This window comes from Bos indicus x Bos taurus, chromosome 2 (genome assembly GCF_003369695.1).
Source record: "Bos indicus x Bos taurus breed Angus x Brahman F1 hybrid chromosome 2, Bos_hybrid_MaternalHap_v2.0, whole genome shotgun sequence".
Classification (NCBI taxonomy): Eukaryota; Metazoa; Chordata; class Mammalia; order Artiodactyla; family Bovidae; genus Bos; species Bos indicus x Bos taurus.
Genome location: NC_040077.1, coordinates 23,938,418 through 23,959,795, shown reverse-complemented (window position 1 = coordinate 23,959,795; position 21,378 = coordinate 23,938,418). Strand labels below are relative to the sequence as shown.

The 21,378-nt window shown below is 39.9% G+C and overlaps 1 protein-coding gene across 2 annotated transcripts in view; it reads left to right on the top strand.

Moving 5' to 3' along the window:
- The window catches only part of ITGA6 (integrin subunit alpha 6), an 87,907-nt gene that overhangs the window by 43,225 nt on the left and 23,304 nt on the right, over positions 1-21,378 (top strand). For both annotated transcript variants that reach the window (XM_027557557.1, XM_027557564.1), the window contains exons 4-13: positions 1,397-1,652; positions 3,274-3,405; positions 6,488-6,698; positions 7,401-7,594; positions 7,737-7,825; positions 8,530-8,648; positions 14,091-14,189; positions 14,441-14,502; positions 20,220-20,380; positions 20,554-20,697. In XM_027557557.1, the coding sequence (XP_027413358.1) occupies positions 1,397-1,652; positions 3,274-3,405; positions 6,488-6,698; positions 7,401-7,594; positions 7,737-7,825; positions 8,530-8,648; positions 14,091-14,189; positions 14,441-14,502; positions 20,220-20,380; positions 20,554-20,697 (1,467 nt within the window). The remainder of the gene's footprint in view (positions 1-1,396; positions 1,653-3,273; positions 3,406-6,487; positions 6,699-7,400; positions 7,595-7,736; positions 7,826-8,529; positions 8,649-14,090; positions 14,190-14,440; positions 14,503-20,219; positions 20,381-20,553; positions 20,698-21,378) is intronic.

The window sequence follows — 21,378 nt, the reverse complement described above, 5'->3', positions numbered from 1 at the left end:
ATATGGGAATGGCCATGCAAAGTAAGGATCAGATCATCCGTACATGGTTTTTGTCCTAGGAACTATGCAGCTATTATAGATGAGTTACAAAAATATGGGAATGGCCATGCAAAGTAAGGATCAGATCATTTTAAACTCTTTATTTTCTGGGCTACTTCAGATAGAAGTGGTAGCCAAGAAAAAAGGGTTGTTTGATGGAATGTGTTAGGTGGCCTTGGAGGTGCCAGACTGGATCACGATGAAATTTCCGTCTCTTTCAAAATCTGGTTGCTGTAACAAATTTGTGTAGAATTTTGAGAAAAATGAGAATTTTACCAAGTATTGAATTTTTACATCTGAGGAGATGCATTATAGGATATTGACTTGGACATTGTAAAGTATTTTCAGCCTGTGTTATATGGAGGGTGGCCATGAATACCCATATGTGAAAATTAGAGTTTATTTAGTCTCTCCCGGCAGTATGATTTTTCTCTGCCTTTTTAAAAGGCTTCTCTCTGCCTTTGAAAATAAACTTAATCTCAGAGTTTAAAGAATAAGTTAAGATAGGATTGATTATGAGGAAATAGTATGGATAAAAGGAAAATGCCTTTGTTTTAGCCCAATTCCTGTGAAAATATGTCCATGATTTCTCTCCCCTGGAACATGTTCCTTCTTTTCATGAATACACACAAGGTTTATGTAGCCACTAAAAGCCAATTAAATTGAGAAGATGAAATAAGGTGTTTCCCATTGTTTATGTGACAGGTAAATTTACACATAAATTGCCTGTGAATTGCAGACTGTTGTCGTTTAAACACAGTCGTATGTGTGCATGTGTGCTAAGTTGCTTCAGTCGTGTGCGACCCTGTGGACTGTAGCCCACCAGGCTCCTCTGTCCATGGGATTCTCCAGGCAAGAATACTAGAGTGGGTTGCCACGCCCTCCAGGGAATCCTCCTGACCCAGGGATCAAACCTGCATCTCTCATGTTTCCTGCATTAGCAGGCAGGTTCTTTACCACTAGCGCCACCTGGGAAGTCCCACTAAGTCATATCCGACTCTTTTGCGCCCGCGTGGACTGTAGCCTGCTAGGCTCCTCTGTCCATGGCATTTCCCAGGCAAGAATACTGGAGTGGGTTACCATTTCCTTCTCCAGGGGATTACAGATTGGCCTTCAGTATTTAGATTGCAGCATTATTCTCTGGGTGACGGTAAGACAGAAGTCCTGTGCTAGATAATGGTCTCCTTCTGGCAACTTTGGGGAATATTTGCTGGTTTTCTGACCTGGTCTCAGGATGAGGGCACATTTAACATCCCATTTAGAATTAACCTCTTGATTGTTGACAATTTCATTGGTTTGTAGTGAAAAACGTCAGGTTTGCCAACACATATGAGCTACTTTATTCATCTGCTTGCAGACATGTGCTCATCGATATGAAAAAAGACAACATGTTAATACGAAGCAGGAATCCCGAGACATCTTTGGAAGGTGCTACGTCCTAAGTCAGAATCTCAGGATTGAAGATGATATGGATGGAGGAGACTGGAGTTTTTGTGATGGCCGGTTGAGAGGTCATGAAAAATTTGGTTCTTGCCAGCAAGGTGTAGCAGCTACTTTTACTAAAGACTTCCATTACATTGCGTTTGGAGCCCCAGGCACTTACAACTGGAAAGGTATGCTGGATATTTATAGAAATGGAGATGAGAATGGCTGCGTAATTTCTGCCTATGCACCATGATTTAGTACATTTAAAATTAAAACAGAATATATCATAAGGCATTTTTTATATTATAGAAGTAGAGTAGGATTACTAACATATCTTAATTCTGATTTTTAAAAACAATCGTCACATGTATGTTCTAAGATTTTTTTCCTTCTGCCAGCAATTTACATTCATATAACTAATTAACTTCCTTTGGTAAAAATATAGTTAGCATTAGGTTTTGCTGTTTTGTATTTGCTTATCTCATGAAAGTTTTAATTTTCACGTAGGGATCTGAAAACAGAAGAATTGAGTGGTGTTGTATACAAATAATATTGTATTGATACAGACATTTCTTTAGTCATGTATTACTTGGGCTATGTTTTGCTAATAAAGCAGGGTAGTTAGAAAGACAGATGAGAAATTAGGAAAATTTGAGATGATCGCAGATAACTTGTGGAAAGGTTATTGAATGGTATTGTTTAAATAATCTCGAGATGTAGGTGAAGGGCGCAACATTACATTTTTTGCCTGGAGGAACATGGTCAGTGCCCCTGTAATAAAAGTTCAACTTCTGAAGAAATTAAGCAGGTTTAGAAAACCGCTCTATTATAAAGGACAATTTACCTAATTCTAATTCATAGCGAAGAGAAATACATCTGATTCAGAAATAAGATTTTTGGGGGAGAAATTTATTATAATAAATCCTGTGTTCTAACATTTTCTATAGTCAGAAAAATCTTGGGAAAAATTTTCATTGCTCATTCAAAAATTTCGGAGTTTTGATTTCTATTAGGAATGGTCCTTGTACACCTTCCTGGGTATGTTCATTCATAGCAACCTTTGGGAATAATTTCCTTAGGCTACCCACCCTCAGCTGAATCTTCCACATAGCAGCATTTGTTGGGTTATCTTGACCTAATAACACACTGAATTTAGAAACAGTTTTATTTTGGCAAGAGATGCCATACATAGTAAAACAAAATAAAAACACCCACCAATTATGTATGTTTTAATTTATGGGAAATACCTCTTGCCTGCTTTGTAAATGCTGACTTAAAAACGTTACCACTTAAAAAAATGATATAGTGGACTTATTATGTGAGATCTTCTCTTTTCAATGATTAGGTCTGAAAATTTTTTGAAAATTTAAAATCTCTGGTTAAAAATGATTGGAAGAAAATATCAAAATACTAATCTCGCTTTCACACCATAGTAAAGAAGGTAAATTGATTTAGGATTACAGAAAATGTAAAATATATCAGGTTCATATAATTAAAGAGTTTTCTGTAGGTTTAGTTAATTAAACATTCCAGTTTCCATCTATAATTCCATTTTCATGGCATTATAAAGATAATTCATGAAAACACGTGGGCATTTTTTTATTACTAGAACAATTTTGTTTGATGTAAAAATCTACACAAACAGGATTTTTTAACTTTAATAACCTCAAAAGTCATCTTCTGCCTTTTGTTCCTCCAAACTTTTCTTTCTGAACTTAATGATAACATCAGGAATGTTTATTAGAACCATCTATTTTATTTTGTTTCATCTTCATTTTTTTTTTCTTTTTTACCATTTCATTCTTTTAGGGATTGTTCGTGTAGAGCAAAAGAATAACACTTTTTTTGACATGAACATCTTTGAAGATGGGCCTTATGAAGTTGGTGGAGAGACTGACCATGATGAAAGTCTAGTTCCTGTTCCTGCTAACAGTTATTTAGGTAGGAACGAGAGTAGATGACATGCCTACCTCCTCAGATGCCTCTGTGTGACACCGCTGTCACAGGACCCTGGACTGTGAGGCTGAGAAAAGGCCAGATTGGGGCTGGGGGCCTGTGGCTGCATTTAGTGGAATTTAAAGCTTGGTGATCCCTGAGGTATTCTGACTGATTCTTGGGGTATCTGACCTGAGCTGCCTCAAAGCAGGAGGAAACCTACCGTCTCCTAAAATCTTCTGTCCTGCGTGGAGGTCTGTTTCCCGAGCTAATGTCCGCTTCTGTAACCCGCACCAGGCGGTCCATGCAGCCATGACACCATGCGTGGTTGTAAGCAAGAGGCCGAGTTGTCTTCCCTCTCCGTTCAGAGTCTCTTTTTGGAGAGCTACTCTTGAAGAGCTACATTTATGAAGTTACTCGTAAGTGGCAGGTCAAGACCTCCAGGTCCATCCTTTGTGACTGCCCTTCTCCAGGGGTTGGCCTCGCTTCTGGATTGTCACAAGGCCCCTGGCAGGTGGCATGGGGGCTTTCCAGCCGAGCCAGAGCCGCACTGCTAAAGCAGCTCCGAGGACACCCAGATTGTGGTCTAAGTGCCAATTCCTTAACTCCTAACGCTTGTTTGCGTTACTAATGGGTGTCCTAAATTATTCATGTGCATTATGGTAATTACACAAAGGCTTTTAAAAGCTTTAATTCTTGGTATGAGTTGACATAAAGAATAATTACTGTGTAATTCTTGGAAAAAAATGTAAAAAATCTACTAAATCTAAATAGTATCCTGTTCTTTTTAAAAAATAGATAAGTACCATATGCTGGAGATCTTACTAGAACAATGGAAGGTTAAAAAGGGGAAAAAAATGGGTGTAGATCTAAAAATAATTCTAAATAAGGTATTAATAAACATATTCTTTAAAAATTGTTCTAATTATATAGATATGTATAAACATACTGTTAATTAAAAAAAACTTTTCAGAAACTCCCCCACCCCTAAATTAAGAATTTGATGTGAAGACATAGAATGGAGAAAACTTATACTTACCACTTGTTAAGCACCTACTGTATGGTATAAATCACACACTATTACTACTTTATAGGTCTTATTTGTTCTTTCCGACTATATTATAAAATAAATATTATTTTCCTTTTGCTGATGGGGGAAAAAATGCCTGTCACTGAGGGAAATGAATTTCCTAGTCCAAGGTCACACAATTAATACTCCCCCAGCCAAGGGAAGAAATGCTCATGAAAATGATTGGGACAGGGTGGGAAGCAGCTGGGTATGTGAATGCTTTCAGTGGCTTTGCAGGACAGGAGGGGAACACAGGGCTGAGTGGTTTGCAGTCTCAATTATTAAATAGGATTTTCCAGGGCAAAATTCTTTTCAAGGTAAATATTAATACTCTCAGTAAACCAATATTTTAATTGAATAAATTTTAACAGTCTCTTCAAATGAGTTACTTAATTTATGCCATTTCAATTTAATGGCTCTGGTCAAGAAGCCAACACTTTGGTTCATAAGATAGATGCCCGTGGATTTTATCTTAGTGTCTACTGGAACATGTGAAACTATTAAACTTTTTTTTATTAAACACATTTGCCACTTTCAGAATGGATTTCCTCAAAAGTGGGTACTGGGTCGGGGTGGGGAGAATAGTGTCACATTTCTACTGTTACATTTTGGCTGTCTGTGCATCTGTCATTTCGAAAAAATCAGCAGGTTTTAGGAGGAAAATGATCTGCATGAGGTTTGGAAGCTGGCAAAGAGGGTGGCTTGCCGGATGCAGCAGTGGCCTCAACATTGCGAGCACGGCAGTAGCCGGTGTGCCTCTTACCAAGCATAATTGCTTTTTCTTCAATCTCTTCCGTCCCGTGCATGTGTACAGGCCTGCTGTTTTTGACCAGCGTTTCCTATACAGATCCCGATCAGTTTGTTTATAAAACGCAGCCTCCCAGGGAGCAGCCCGACACATCCCCTGATGTGATGATGAATAGCTACCTAGGTTTGTGACCTCTGAGATGACAAATAAATGGTCTTGGTCATGGTCATTTAAGAATTTTTTTTTTTGATCCATATAGAGCATAAATCTTTTTATTTTCTATTTCATTTCAAGTGAAGCACACACAAAAAGCATGCTGCAGTTGAGGCTCTGCAGCCAGAATGGCTTCCAGAGCTGGATTCAATTGTGTCTCCTTTATAAACTTGTATCCTGTTTTTCAACACGCTTCACAATTTGAGAACTGCAACAGTAGCGGTGATGCTTTTCATAAATAAAACCCAATTAAAAGGGTGAGCTTATAGTATTCTGCATCTGCCTCGTCTTCACATAGGAAGATTTGCTTTATTTGGACAATTTTGATGCGTGGACATTTGTGTCTGCTTGCCATTTAACCTCAGTTGGTAATCTGACATCCTACCTGATGCTTTATAATGAGGTTTCTAATGTTTTTCTGCCCTCTGAACAAGTGTGTAATTGATACAGATGACAACTTGCTCACCTCTATTGTTTACGCTAGGTTCTCAAATCTCATCAGTCATGGTTTTGTTTGCATGTTTGTGTCTGAGAACTAAGTTGGCCCTAAGGAGTAAAATGCTGGCTGTGGTATATTAATGTTGTTAGCATTCTTTTATTGCCTGATGACCAAAGAGATTGATGAATATACAAGTTACTAATCACTGCATTATAGCAAGACCCATAGGCACTCAGTTATGCTATGTCAGGTTGCATCTTGGTGTACAGGATGTAACTTTCCCTGGATAATTTAGTATCTAGCTTGATCTCCTTTTACAGCAGTTTCAGTATTGGAATGGAGTTTGAACTGATTCTTAAGTAGCATGTATGCTTCATGATTGAAGTTACACAAACGCTAACTAGCACAGGTGCTTTTTTAAAATGCCTTAACAGGGAAATACCTACTATTTTGTGCTTGAGTCAAATCTCCTGGTTCTGTAATTCTTATCATAGATATGATAGCTGGTGGGGAGGGTCAGAAGGAGAGTGGTGGGAAACAACAGGTAGTGATGAAGTAACCAGTGTTAGATACCTCCTGAAAAACAAGAGTTGATAAGTACCTTGTTTTGTTTTTCTAGGCTTTTCTTTGGACTCGGGGAAAGGTATTGTTTCCAAAGATGAGATCACTTTCGTGTCTGGTGCTCCTAGAGCCAATCATAGTGGAGCGGTGGTTTTGCTTAAAAGAGACCTGAAGTCTGCGCACCTTCTCCCTGAGCACATATTTGATGGCGAAGGGCTGGCTTCTTCATTTGGCTATGACGTGGCAGTGGTGGACCTCAACAAAGACGGGTAAGAGCCGCTGAGGTTATTTTACATTTGCAAAGAGCTCATCGCTGCTCTGGCTGCTATAGGTGTTGAGAGGGAATACCCTTCCAGGTTAGTTGATGGAAAGGATATTTCCGCTGCCAAATTTTTACCATCCCATCAGTCTTCCTCACTTATATTTTGGTAGCAGACATTCGTTACCCTCCCTAGGATGTAGGATTACATTTTCAGTCTTCAGTTTTTACTATGTCCTAGGATCATGGGTCTGTGAGAGTTAAAATTTAACTAAAAAAAAAAAAAAAAAAACGACACCTACGTGGTTCTGTTCTGTGGTGTCTTAAGGGGATTTTGGAGCAGCCAGAATGTCCTGTTGAAAGTAGGGATTGGTGACAAAGTCGGTAAAAAGGTCTGTGGTGGGTGGTGCCAATCTGGGTCTTGGGTAGAAGGTCAAAGGTGGAAGGGAGTGGAATCTTCACTGGGAGTCTCTGCACTATAGTTGTAACTTGGAAACTGGCTTCAAGTTCTTAGTGTTGATGTTCTCCTTTGGGTGTTATTAGAGGCTACCTATTTTTTAAAAAAAATACTTCAATTGATGAGATATAAATTCCAGATTTGAGGTCCTTTTTATCGTATCTCTGTGTCCTTAGTACCCGTTCATGTGGGATTCTCCCTAAGCTTGCTGGTATTTTGGCCAGTGGTTCACAGTTCTTCCCCTCATGTTTTCAGGTGGCAAGATATAGTTATTGGAGCCCCACAGTATTTTGATAGAAGTGGAGAAGTTGGAGGTGCAGCGTATGTCTACATTAACCAGCAAGGCAGATGGAATAACGTCAAGCCAATTCGTCTTAATGGAACCAAAGATTCTATGTTTGGCATTGCAGTCAAAAATATTGGTGATATTAATCAAGATGGCTACCCAGGTAGAGAAATAGATTGTGAAATGGTCATGATTTATAGATTATGTGATTGTCTAAAATAGTGAGTGCTCATGACATATTTTAAAACATTGTATTGGAATGCTTTTAAAATGTGACGTTTGTTAAAACATGGTGTTGTTAACAGATATTGCGGTTGGAGCACCCTATGATGGTAAGGGGAAGGTTTTTATCTATCATGGATCTGCGAATGGAATAAATACCAAACCAACACAGGTAACCAGATAACTTGGATTTCTATAGTTAAGGTCTCAGTAGTTTTCTTTCCAATGGATTGTTTAGATTTATGTGAATTTTCACACTAATCATGTGTTACTTACAAATCTAAGATTGTATGAACTTTGGTTTTATAAAAATATGTATTAGAAAATAGCTTGTAAATAGATTTAAATGCAATGAGCTGCTTGTTTTAAACTGTAAAATTTCTTTGGTAAATTAAAAATCCAACTAAGCCAAAGGAAAAGACTGTTCTACCCTGGCAGCATAAGGAGATGGAATGTGATATATTTCCTTTAGTAGCATATTAAGAAGGGATCAAACTGGACAAACATAAGAGATGATTGTAATTGCATAGAGAATCAGATACCAAAATCTAAAAATTGCTTTAGAGGAAAATAAGACATTTGGAGGGCAGGAAGAGAAGTTTGGTTTGAAATACACTGATTGACTTAATATGGTACATAAGGTTATCAAAAATTCTCTTTGTCTTTTGAGATACAACATAAATCAGGTAACTTCTGTGAAAATAAAATGCACGAAATGTTTGATCATGTGTATGCTTATTTATAATTCAGTTGTGATTTAATATAATTTGTAAGTAAACTCTTTAACTTCAGTTCAAAAGAGACTTATCTTCAAAGCATAAATAAAAGGCTTATTTTAGTAGCCAGGTGTCCGTTCTGATGCCCTATTCATTTCAGGTTCTTGAGGGTAAATCACCCTTTTTTGGATATTCAATTGCTGGAAACATGGACCTTGATAGAAATTCCTACCCTGATGTTGCTGTTGGTTCCCTCTCAGATTCGGTGACTATTTTCAGGTGTGTAATCTCTTGCTTTAAGCTTGTTTGGTAAATCTGCTTATACTAGAGTTGTTGGTTTTTTTTGACATTTTGAATTGAAATTTGTAACAACTGTACTTCAAAGGCAAAGTCTTGTATGAGTTTTGAATATTTTTTTCTCTTGAGAGTAGTACAACAATGTAATAAAAACCTATTTTGTAAAGTCTTTGTATAATTTTGAACTAATTTTTTTAAAAGGTCAGAACTGGTGGAAATTTTTTACCTTTACATTTATAAAAACTGAAACAAAGAATTTGATCGTATAAAGAATTTAAAGAAGGAAATGAATGTACTGTATTTTACCATCTATTAAGAAACTCCAAAATTTTGGTTTATATCCTTCTAGGTTTTTTCCTGTGAATATACCTATGTTTAACAAAATTGAGATTGTAATGTACATATAGTTTTGTAACCTGCTTTTGCTGGTTTGTAATGAATAGTGGCCTTTTTCTGTGAGTGAGTATAACGCATAGTGGGTTATTTCCCTGTCATTGAGTACTTTTCTGAAATGAAGTTAACGGTTGCCTGAGACATCATATGGGTCATGTGTTTATTTAACAAATTTTGGGTTGTTTATTTTGGGTCATAGTTTATTTAACAACTGCCATACTGTCATACTGGAGAAGGCGATGGCACCCCACTCCAGTACTCTTGCCTGGAAAATCCCATGGACGGAGGAGCCTGGTAGGCTGCAGTCCATGGAGTCGCGAAGAGTTGGACATGACTGAGCGACTTCACTTTCACTTTTCACTTTCATGCATTGGAGAAGGAAATGGCAACCCACTCCAGTGTTCTTGCCTGGAGAATCCCAGGGACGGGGGAGCCTAGTGGGCTGCCGTCTATGGGGTCACACAGAGTCGGACACGACTGAAGCGACTTAGCAGCAGCAGCAGCAGCAGCAGCAGCATACTGTCATTGGACAGTTAGATTGCTTTCCAGGTTTGGTGGTTTACTTCCTTGATACACAAAGCTGGTAAGCATCCTTACTTTTCTTCATGTCCTAGATTATTTCCTTAAGATAACTTCCTGAAAGTGAGTTGCAAAGTTGAAGCGCATGTGTGTTTTAAGACTTGTGATTCCTTCAACCAAAATGATCTCCAGAAAGGCTGCAGCGGTTTGCCCATCAGCTGTGTCTCAGTGGCCTTATCCCAACAATTCCATCACTGCTGGAAATTGCCAGGAAAAATTGTGCAAAACATTTTTTTTTTAATTTAAAAAGTAGCACATTCTTTTTTTTTGTTTTTTTATAAAATGTTAATACAGAATTGCAGTTAAGTGCAAGTTTTCCAATATTCTTTCCTTCCATCAAACAACTTTTAATAGTTTTGAGTCTTTCTGCACTTCTAGGGTATCATCAAACAGCTGTACTGTAACTGCTCTCCTCTCTTCTGGTTTGTAAAAATCAACCTCTTCCATTTTCTCTCCTTGTTAATACAGATATATCAATCTTATTCTTTTTAAAAGCTCAATGTTATTCCATAATACGCATTTAATGAGTCTTTGGTTGATGGAATTTTTAGATAGTCTGTGACTTTTAGCTATTATAAACAGTGTGTTAGATGGTGTATTGTATATATATCTCCATGTAATGGATTTTTTTTAAAGAAAAATTCCTAGAAATAGAATTGCTGGGATCAAGGTTAGCACATTTTTGTATTCATCATGTGTGTATATGCATACTCAGTCAGTCTCCAACTCCAGCCACATGGACTGCAGCCTGCCAGGCTCCTCTGTCCATGGGATTTCCAAGGCAAGAATACTGGAGTGAGTAGCCATTTCCTCCTCCAGGGGATTTTCCTGACCCAGGGATTGAACTCTCACCTCCTGCATTGGCAGCTAGATGGATTCTTTACCACTGAGCCACCTGGGAAACCCTTACATATACCCACAGAAAAGTTGTAGCAATTTATGTTCACAGCAGCAACCTACCAGAGGGCCCATTTTCTCACACCTTTACTGACACCCAACAGGATGAATCTAATTTTTGCCACTGTGGTGTGATCTCATCTTTTGATTGAATTTGCAGTTCTTTGATCATTGGTGAAAATGAACCATTTGGGTTCATTGGTTTTGTTTGTTTGTTTTTTAAAAAAACTATTTGGCTTTACAGTCATTTTTATCTGAAGAATCTTTTCAAAGAAATGGGCAGCGATGTTCAGTGAAACCCTAAACGAAAAATAATCTGTATGTCATGTGTACACTTGGTACTGTCGTTGCTCTGTATTCTTCTGGAAGGATGCCAAGCGTAGATGTAGCCTCTGTATCTAAAAGAGTATACTAACCAAAACCCCTGCGGATAATAAAATGGCACCAGGATACTTTTGAAGATAATACTACTTTAAAAAAGACAGAATATACTGTGCATTTATATAATGTGGTATAAAATACTATAGAAAAATAGTCTTCTAGTTAAATGGCAAGATCTATGAAAGTCATTTTATGAGAAAGCTAAGAACCAGAAGAGACATTACAGATGGCAAAAGTGGGACATGTGAAAGTAAGTGGAGAAAAATGTATCTGGAATATTAGGCCAAAGGAAGAAGATAAAAAAATAGTTTGAATGTATGTCTGTTACTGCCTTTATATGCCTGTTTCTCTCTGTTCATGTGTTAGGTATTAACCTTAAAATAGTCAACATTTTTAAAAGGTAGAAGAGTATAGTATAACATTTGATTACTTCAGCAGTTTCCATCAAAAAGCAATTTGAACTTCTAGTTTGAGATACATACCTCTGGTGTCAAGAAGACTTGAATTCCTGTAACAAAAGTTGGTTACCAAGACTTTCCCAGAAGATAACGTCTTTAGCCAGTTAAATATTTGTATCTGTATGTAATTGATGTTTTAATACCTTTACTTTCCTGTCCCCATAAGTAGGTTGACTGTGAATCCTCTATACATGTTCCTTCTTTCCTCATAGATAGTATGAAAATGAATTTCAAAAGCCTTTGCTAATAAGATAACTTTTCTATTTTACAAATAAAAACAGAAGCCCAGGACTTGCCTGTACTTTTGAGCCTGGATCCTGTGAGAGCAGGGCATGGTACCTAAATCTTCCCAATGTCAGTCTCCACTAAATCATGCTAGTACTATGATACTTAATAAGTAAATGCCAATTAAACACAAGACAGCTGAGCAGTAAGATTTGCTTTATGTGTTAAAAGGCATTTTTACGATTCCATATATAATGTGCTCTGAAAATTGTGTATATTGTGTGTTTAAAAACAGGATTTAGGCAGAAGTGTGTGTTAAAATATTTATTTTGAAATGTATGCTGTACCAAAGCCTTAGTACTATTATATGTAAAACACTCTAGCATCTGTAGCAACTGGTATTAAAACATTTATGAACTTTTTGCCTTCTAAATATGCTCTCAAAACTTTAGAAACATACCTACAGGCATACCTCATTTCATTGCACATTGTTTTACTGTACTTCATAGATACTGTGGCAGTTTTTTGTTTTTTAAAAAATTGAAGGCTGTGGCAAGGTGTCATTTCCCCAACATGTGTTTACTTCATGTCTCTCTGTCACATTTTGGTAATTCTTGTAACATTTTTCATTTATTATTATTATAACTTTTTCATTTATTATTACTTTAATTATGGTGATCTTGGATATTACTGCTATGAATTCCTGAAGGCCCAGATGCTGATTAGCACTTTTTTTTTTAGCAATAACATATTTTTTAATTAAGGCAGGTACATTGTTTAGACATAATTCCCTTGCAACTTAATAGACTACAGTATACTGAAAACATAACTTATAGAAAACCAAAAAATTCAAGTGACTCCTTTATTGCAGTCTTAGCTTTATTGCTGTGGTCTGCAACCAAACCTGCAGTATCTCCAGTGTAAAATAACAATAGAAAGAGAAACAATTAAGATAAAGGGAAATGAAAAAAATGTGAGCATCATTTGCCCTTTTATTGGCTCCTGCCTTCCCCATGAAGGTACTCACGCTCTGTCTGGCCTACAGACAGATTGATTCCAGAAGTTCAGACTAGCCCTTAGGAATTTGGAATACATTTTCCTGTGGAACACTATTCTCCAGGATGGCTGGGTTTACCACAAACCCACCGAAGTCAGTGTGACTGAATCCCTGTGGCAATGGAATCATAGAAGCCACTCTGAGTTCATGTGGGGAGTGCCAGAGGCGGGAGGTGTACCGTCTGCCCAGCCCTTTCACACCCCAACCGCCACACCCTAGCGTTCCTGTGCCAGTGGTGCAGGGATCAAGCCATAGGCCCTTGGTGACCCCTTGGGCTGTGGCGGGTAGGGAAGAATATATAAGGGAGAAAGATGATGATTTTACATGGTGAGAAGGACTAAAGGTGTAGGATTCTGCTGCTTGTGTGTCCGTGAGGTTGGGTTAAGGCAGAGATAGGAAAGGATAAAGGATTCCAGGCTTTGCTTATACAGATATTGTGGCGGTAGGAAAGTTGTGGTCAGTACTAGCAAGCACGTGAGGTTGGAGATAGCAGAGTCCCAGGGAGGATAGGAAGCTCAGATATTGTAAGATGGGGACCTGTAAGGTCAGGGCTTGCCTAGAGTACTAAAATGCACATATGTGTAGAAATCCTGGTAGTGAGCACCCCAGAATGTTAGATGTATGTTGGTATAACCTTTTTGGAGCTTTTTTTGAGGGGGAGGCAAGATTACCCAGAATTAAAAATGCATATATTGTTTGACTCAGAAATTCTGCTTAAGAATTTATCCTACAGATAAACAGATGAATAAACTTAGGACACATACATGTACATAGATGTATATGCAAGGATGTTTGTCAGCTGAAAGCCTTACAGAATTATAAATGTCCACCGATTAAGGGACTGGTTGAATAAATGATGTTCCATTGGTATATGCAACACCACCAGCTGTGAGAAACAACTAGATTTGTGTGTAGAGATATGAGAAGACCTCTGAAATGTGAATGAGAAAAAGCAACATGCAGACCAATAAGCATGAAAAACTCCCACTTAAAAAGAAATGCTTGTTTTATATTTAATTTTAAATAGTATTTTTAACTGAACCAGACTGATATGTCTGGAAGGACATGCAAAGCTCCTTGAGAATTTGGGTGGGGATGAGACATATTCACCTGAAAACTATGGAACTTTTTACATATTGCCCATATTATTCTTTCAGTTTAAAAACTCCATTAATATTAAAATTATTAATATAAAACAATTGATAATTTTGAATGTGTCATGTTTAAACAGTTTTATAAGTATCACGTCATCATGTTTTAAATTATGTCTGTTAACAGCTATTTTCTTTAGCAACGGGGGAGCAGGAATATCATCGGGAAACAGTTTTTCCTGTGGTTTTTAAGATGCAGCATCTGAGGATGCCTGTGTAGTGCGTGAGCTCATCTTACATCCAGATAGCAAAAGGCTGAGCTTGTCTTCTCCTTTGTCTTCAGATCCCGGCCTGTGATTAATATTCAGCAAACCATCACAGTAACACCCAACAGAATTGATCTCCGTCAGAAAACGCTCTGTGGGGCGCCTAGTGGGATATGGTGAGCATTTGCGCCGTATCCACTCTTCCCCCAGTTTCATATCTCTGCTTTATGGTGACCCCATTGCCCCGAGGAGCCATGGGGAAGATTAAGAGAAATGGGGAAAGGGAAGAGGAATCTTGTCAAGTGGGTATATAACATTTTACTCATCAGTCATCCCTGGGGGGATATGAGGATGAGGAACGTGTTGAGATTTTTTTTTCCAGGGCAGTAAGGCATTTCTTAATGACTGTGTTTTTGATTTTGTACAGCCTCAAGGTTAAGGCCTGTTTTGAATATACTGCTAAACCCACCGGTTACAATCCTTCAATAAGTAAGTACCTAGTACTTTTTGTTTGTTTGCTTATCTGAACATCTTTATTTTGCTTAATTTTCTTTAATTGGAGTATGATTGCTTTACAATGTTGTGTTAGGTTCTGCTGTACAACACAGTGAATCAACTGAAATTAGATCTTTTCTGTCTGCCAGGTTGAAAAGTTCTGAATAAATAACTAGACGAACAAAACTGTAATGGCCAACATGAGTCCATAAATTCTGATTTAAAGAACTAAGTCTGTCTGTCATCTTCTTTTTAATCAGGAGGGTAAAGCACAAGAGGAAAAAAATGCATTTGGTCCCAATTTGAATTTTCCAGAGCAGATGGTTTAGGGCAGAATGAATGCCTTGGATAAGTACTCATTTGCTGCCACAACCGTTTCCTCCATGTCTGTCTTTGAAAAGCAGGGTGGTTTTGTGGTTGTAAGGTGGCGGGTGGTGGTTGTAGAAGAGTGACCGCGGGAGCCCGAGTCCTACTTGAATAAATTGTCAGTTTATAGTCTCTTCGCTGCTGGGTCCCCTCCCAGAGGCCTCTGTGGTCCAGAACACCCATGCTGTGTCCCTGAGGGTGGGCCCGGGGGGACCTGAAGACTGGGCTTGAACTCAGAGACTTGGGCTCTTCTCCTGGATCCCGTGCTTCAACACAGAGCTAATCCCATAATGTTTGAGTTTTTATTTTCCTATCAGTTAAAAGTAAATGCCTCTGGTGGGAATTAACTACATAGGATTGTGGCAGAGTTCAGATGAGATAAGGTGGTGAAAGGGCTTCCTTGATGGTTGAGACAGTAAAGAATCTGCCTACAATGCAGGAGACCCAGGTTTGATCCCTGGGTTGGGAAGATCCCCTGGAGAAGGGAATCACTACCCACTGCAGCATTCTTACCTGGAGAATTCCATGGACATAGGGGCCTGGCAGGCTACAGTCCATGGAGTCGCAAAGAGTTGGACATGACTGAGTTTTTCTTTTTCAAGGTGGTGAAAGCAGGTTGTCATTCATAAGGTCTTATTCTACTTCGCTTTTTTTTTTTTTTTTTAATAAGAAAGACAGGAGTTTTGCCACAGGGTTTGACAAATTTTGTTTGTTTGTTTGTTTGTTTAAATTTTATTTTATTTTTAAACTTTACATAATTGTATTAGTTTTGCCAAATATCAAAATGAATCCATCACAGGTATACATGTGCTCCCCATCGTGAACCCTCCTCCCTCCTCCCTCCCCATAACATCCCTCTGGGTTGTCCCAGTGCACTAACCCCAAGCATCCAGTATCGTGCACTGAACCTGGACTGATACTCTCACAATAGTGATGATCACTGAGGCCCTCTCTGGTGTGTTTTAGTAGCAGCTGTACCTCTTCAGGAGTAAGCTAGAGTAAAGTTGGGGGGCCTAGGAATCTAAAGACATCTTTTCCCCAAAGAGGAAGTACAGAGCAAAGGTGATTTCCTTCCTGGGTCAGCCGTGGTCCCAGCGGCTAGGTATACCAGTGCAGCAGAGCCACCAAGGAAACCTTTCTGGAAAGACAGGGTGGTTCTCAAGGTTTTCAGTTTTTACTCCTCTTTGAGATGGAATGAGTTTTCTCAAGGCTTCTCCATGTTACCTTGAGTATTTCTTTTCTTTATGAAAAAAAGGTATCCCTTTATAATATCCCAGAACTTCATATATAGTCTGCCTTCACCCAATCCATGCTGTCATAAACCCACTTGGCCTTCATCTTCCCAGATTTTAAACTGTCCTCAGGAGATTTCTTCATCTCCTTCACCTTTTTAGGCCCCTTCTTCTGGGCCACCTCCCACTCTGTTGTCGCTCCATGAGCTCTGCAGACCTTGCAGTATGGTGTGCATGTATTAGGACTTTCCACCCCCAGGGGAGCTGTGGCCTTTCGCTTTGCTCTTGAAGTAGCCGGTATTTTACTGAGTATAGAAAATACTGTTCTTTGTGTGGCTTTCAGCAATAGAACATATTTTATGATTTCTCCCAATCTCTCACCCTCTCAGATTTTGTGTTGTTTTTACCCAACTGTGGTCCCTTCCACTTGCTGGCTTGGATCGTGGGGCCTTTTACCATTGTGTCTGGAAGCAGCCTAGAGAGACCAGGAAAGACAGAGACTAGGCAGGGAGAGGGAAGGGAAACATGTTTTTATTCTATTGGTCATCTTCTCAAACCACACTGTTTGCCAAAGATGTGAAATCTCATCAGAACATTTCTTATCTTCCCTCAGATCAATCATTTATACAAAATAAATTACAAACTTCCTTTTAGCATAAATGCTGCCCTTGATGCCATGTATATTAATTTCCTATAACTACCCCTACATTAACCAAGTATTTATGAATAGCCCACTATAGATTGGGCTTCCTTTGTGGCTCAGCTGGTAAAGAATCCGCCCACAGTGCAGGAGACCTGGGTTCCATCCCTGGGTTGGGAAGATCCCTGGAGAAGGGAAAGGCTACCCACTACTGTATTCTGGCCTGGAGAATTCCATGGACTGTTTAGTCCCTGGGTTGCAAAGAGTCGGACACAACTGAGTGACTTTCACTTCACTCTAGAAAGAACTTTTTTTCTCTGAAGAAATGGAAAGAGAAATTATTGCCATTGCTTCCACGGTATTGGGAAATTCTAAGTCAAATAAAGCAGAACTTGCACAAAGCTGCAAGAGTTAATACGTCTACAGTCTGTTCCCCACGTCCGAGTGTGTGAGCTTATTGTTCGGCTGCTGCTTTAACTCAGCAGTCCTTGGCTATGGTGTTCCATCCTTACAGATATTTATAATTGAGCCTTAATGACTATTCTACTTGGCTTGCCCCTGCAAAGGTCAGCAAAGGTGGCCAGCAAGGATTTTAAGATGATGTGAACTGTCTGGAGGGTCAGAAAAGGTTGGAGAGGGTCTGGTAGATAAATGGTTTTAATGCCCCCACGCACTCCCCTGCTTTTGGCATGAGGGGCACTCAGCATGTGAGCCTTCGTCTGGTTCATTGTGAAGTTAGCAGGTCACTGATAAATGGATGATGTCAAGGCTCACAGAGGGCCTAAAATGGAGGCGCATTCCATTTGGCAGCCATGACATTTAAGAATTCTTCAGATGGACACAGAAATTACTATTGAAACAGTTGTTTCTAAATTTTGGTTTTACATATGGGAACAGCCATTGTTTCAGCACAAGGATGATGACTGTATGTGTGTGCGTGCAAATGCGCGTTGGGTGTGTGCTGATGTGTTTGTTCATATGGTCTACTATCCTGTTTGTGTCAGATGTTGTGCTGTTGCTGGGGAATACAATGGTGAAGAGCTGGAGGTGGTCTCTGGAGCGGCTTTTCCTGAGAAAGTGATTGGGCATTCACAGCACAGCAGACTTAAGTGTAGCGCTGCTGCTGCTGAGTCACTGCAGTCGTGTCCGACTCTCTGCGACCCCATACATGGCAGCCCACCAGGCTCCTCCATCCCTGGGATTCTCCAGGCAAGAATACTGGAGTGGGTTGCCATTGCCTTTTCCAGTGCGTGAAAGTGAAGTCGCTCAGTCGTGCCCGACTATTCGCGACCCCATGGACTGTAGCTACCAGGCTCCTCCATCCATGGGATTCTCCAGGCAAGAGTACTGGAGTGGGATGCCACTGCCTTCTCCAGTGTAGTGATAAGAGAAATAGAATACGGTCGGACCCTCCAGGAGGGACCGGGAGAGCTTCCTGGAGGAAGTAGCATCCACATTGACATCTGAAGGAGTAGAGGTAGCCGGGCAATGAAGGAGAGGTAAAATGAAAAAGAGCAGGGTGGTCCAGCTGGCAGAAGCTTAGGGGAAGTGGGAACCTGCACATCTAAGAGGCTTTATAAGGCAGTTATCTTTTGTGTTTGTTACACAAAAGGAGCTGACTCCGTTTCTTGCTATAGGACTCTGGGCCGGTCACCTAGTTCTGTGGGTCTCCAGTTCTTCATGTGTAAGTAGAGGCTATTAGGTGCTTGCAAAAAGGTCCCTTCCAAACTCTAATGTGATTATTAGAACATGGATTCATTTTCTGGAGCAGGTTTTTTCCCTGAGGCTGGCTTCTCTGACCCTGGACACACTGGTTTGCTTTCCCTTCTGATGGTTTTGTTGTTTAGTTGCTAAGTCATAACCTTCTCTTTTGCGACCCCATGGACTGTAGCCCACCAGGCCAGGCTCCTTTTGTCCATGGGATTTCCCAGGCAAGAATATTAGAGTGGATCTCCATTTCCTTTTCCATGGGATCTTCCCAACACAGGGATCGAACCTGTGTCACCTGCATTGCAGGTGGATTCTTTACCACTGAGCCACCAGGGAAGCCCCTTCTGATGGTTTTTTGTTGTTGTTCAGTTACTAAGTCAAGTCCAAATCTTTGCAACCCCGTGGACTGTAGCATGCCCGGATCCTCTGTCCTCCACTGTCTCCAGCTTTTGCTCAAATTCATGTCCGTTGATTCAGTGTTGGCATTTAACTGTCTCATTATCTCTTGCCCCTTCTCCTACTGCCCTCAGTCTTTCCCAGCATCAGGGTCTTTTGCAGTGAGTTGGCTCTTGGCATCAGGTGGCCAAAGTATTGGAGCTTCAGCTTCAGCATCAGTCCTTCAAGTGGATATTCAGTGTTGATTTCCTTTAGTGTAGACTGGTTTGATATCCTTGTAGTTGAAGGATGGTTGAAAGTGAAAGTGAAGTTGCTCAGTCGTGTCTGACTCTTTGAGACCCCATGGACTGTAGCCTATCAGGCTCCTCCATCCATGGGATTTTCCAGGGAAGAGTGCTGGAGTGGACTGCCATTTCCTTCTACAGGGGATCTTCCCGACCCAGGGATCAAACCCAGGTCTCCTGCATTGCAGGTAGATGCTTTACCATCTGAGCCACCAGGGATGGTTAGTGAGTGATTAATAAATGTAAGTCATTTAAGTATTAAAACATAGCAGCTATATCCAGTGAATTGGCAAAGAATGCATTCTGAAGTTAAGAAATGAGATTTTGATCATCCAAATCATAGCTTATCTCTGAGCTCTGTTAGTGTAGGTAATCACAAGTAGGATGTGCCCTCTGGGGCTTTGGAAGTGGAAACCTTGATTCTGGGAGTTTTATTAATGGGCAAAGGGGCCCTCTAACCACTGAAAGGAAGTATGTTTTACCTTTAAATTCTTCATCAAGACATCTCCATCTCTAATATGTTTTTCCTTTTTAGACAATTATTCTTTATGAGCGCTTTAATGTGTATAAGAACCACCTGATGATCTTACTAAATGCAGCCTCGGGTTCAGTAGTCTGGCTGGGCCTGAGGATCTGCATTCCTGACACCACACAGGAGAAGCTGCTGTTGATCTAGAGGCCTTTTTGGAATTTAAGCAGCAGACTGTTGAAGAGGGAGTCAGTTTAGGTCCTTCTGCAGGGTTGGCTGCCCTCCTGTGTCGTAGTCTTGTGAGTTCTTGAAATGCAGTGAAACTGATTCTTAACGCTTCTCTGAGGTTTTGACTTATTCTCGAGCTCCCCCACGTGGCCCAAAGGAAATGTAGCTTTAAAAATTGTTCATAGTAATGGGCAGGAAAGGACAGCTTGATTTGAAACTTCATAAGTCAGAATGTACGTTGCCAGGAAATATGAAGGAAAACCATGGCAATGAGAAAAAATGTTCTAAGAGGAATTAAAATATATCAAAAACAAACTCAGTGTACTTATAGCTGTGTTGTGTATGAGTACGTTTTAAGTTCCTGTGATTTTGTTGATTTCATCTAGCCATTGTGGGCACTCTGGAGGCTGAAAAGGAAAGAAGAAAATCTGGGCTGTCGTCAAGAGTTCAGTTTCGAAACCAAGGTTCTGAGCCCAAGTATTCGCAAGAGCTCACTCTGAATAGACAGAAACAGAAGGCGTGCATGGAGGAAACCCTCTGGCTCCAGGTGAGGGCCGCAGGCAGATCAGTTCTGTCATGCAGGTACATGGTCACAAGTGTAGATGTGACCTTTTATATAAATACTAGCAACACATTATCCAGGACAAAGGAAAGCATTGTTTTGGAGTTCTCTGGTAGTGTTTATAGCAGGCTTCAACTGTGTCTCTGCATTCTTTTCAGGAAAACATCAGAGATAAACTGCGTCCCATTCCCATAACTGCTTCAGTGGAGATCCAGGAGCCAAGCACTCGGAGGCGAGTGAATTCGCTTCCAGAAGTTCTCCCAATTCTAAATTCAAATGAACCCAAGTTTGTTCATACAGATGTAAGTATTTCTGATTTTCATTTTACTAACTGTTTTCCATTTTATTATGCTAAATCAAACATCTCCGAAGGCAATAGACTAGTGACTGATTTGCCCTAAAGGCCATTCCTTTGTATATTAAATAAGCTTTTTAATATATGTATAGTTTGGAGAAAATTTGCGTCCCAAGTAAACAATGGATATAGAAACCTACAGAATACAATTTGGAGATGAGAGTTGTTTTTCTTAATAATTTCTGGTCATTGAGACTTACTGAGACTATAATTGACAAAACTTATTATTCTCATGAGCTTCCCTGGTGGCTGAGATGGTAAAGAATCCACCTGCAATGCGGGAGACCTGGGTTTGATCCCTGGGTTGGGAAGATCCCCTGGAGGAGGGCATGGCAACCTACTCCAGTATTCTTGTCTGGAGAATCCCCATGGACAGAGGAGCCTGGTGGGCTATAGTCCGTGGGGTTGCAGGTGGGCTATAGTCCTTGGGGTTGCAAAGAGTCAGACACAACTGAAATATATGAGAATGAAATAGTCAAAATTTAGTGTCTAATGTAGCCTATGTAATCTTAGGAAGTAAAATTTATATGGTGTGCCTTTCTGTATACCTCTTATTGAAGTGGTGGGTGTTTGTTTGCTAGGGTTTAGGATGCCTGCATCTGCAGGATTAGGCTGGGGACCGGTGACA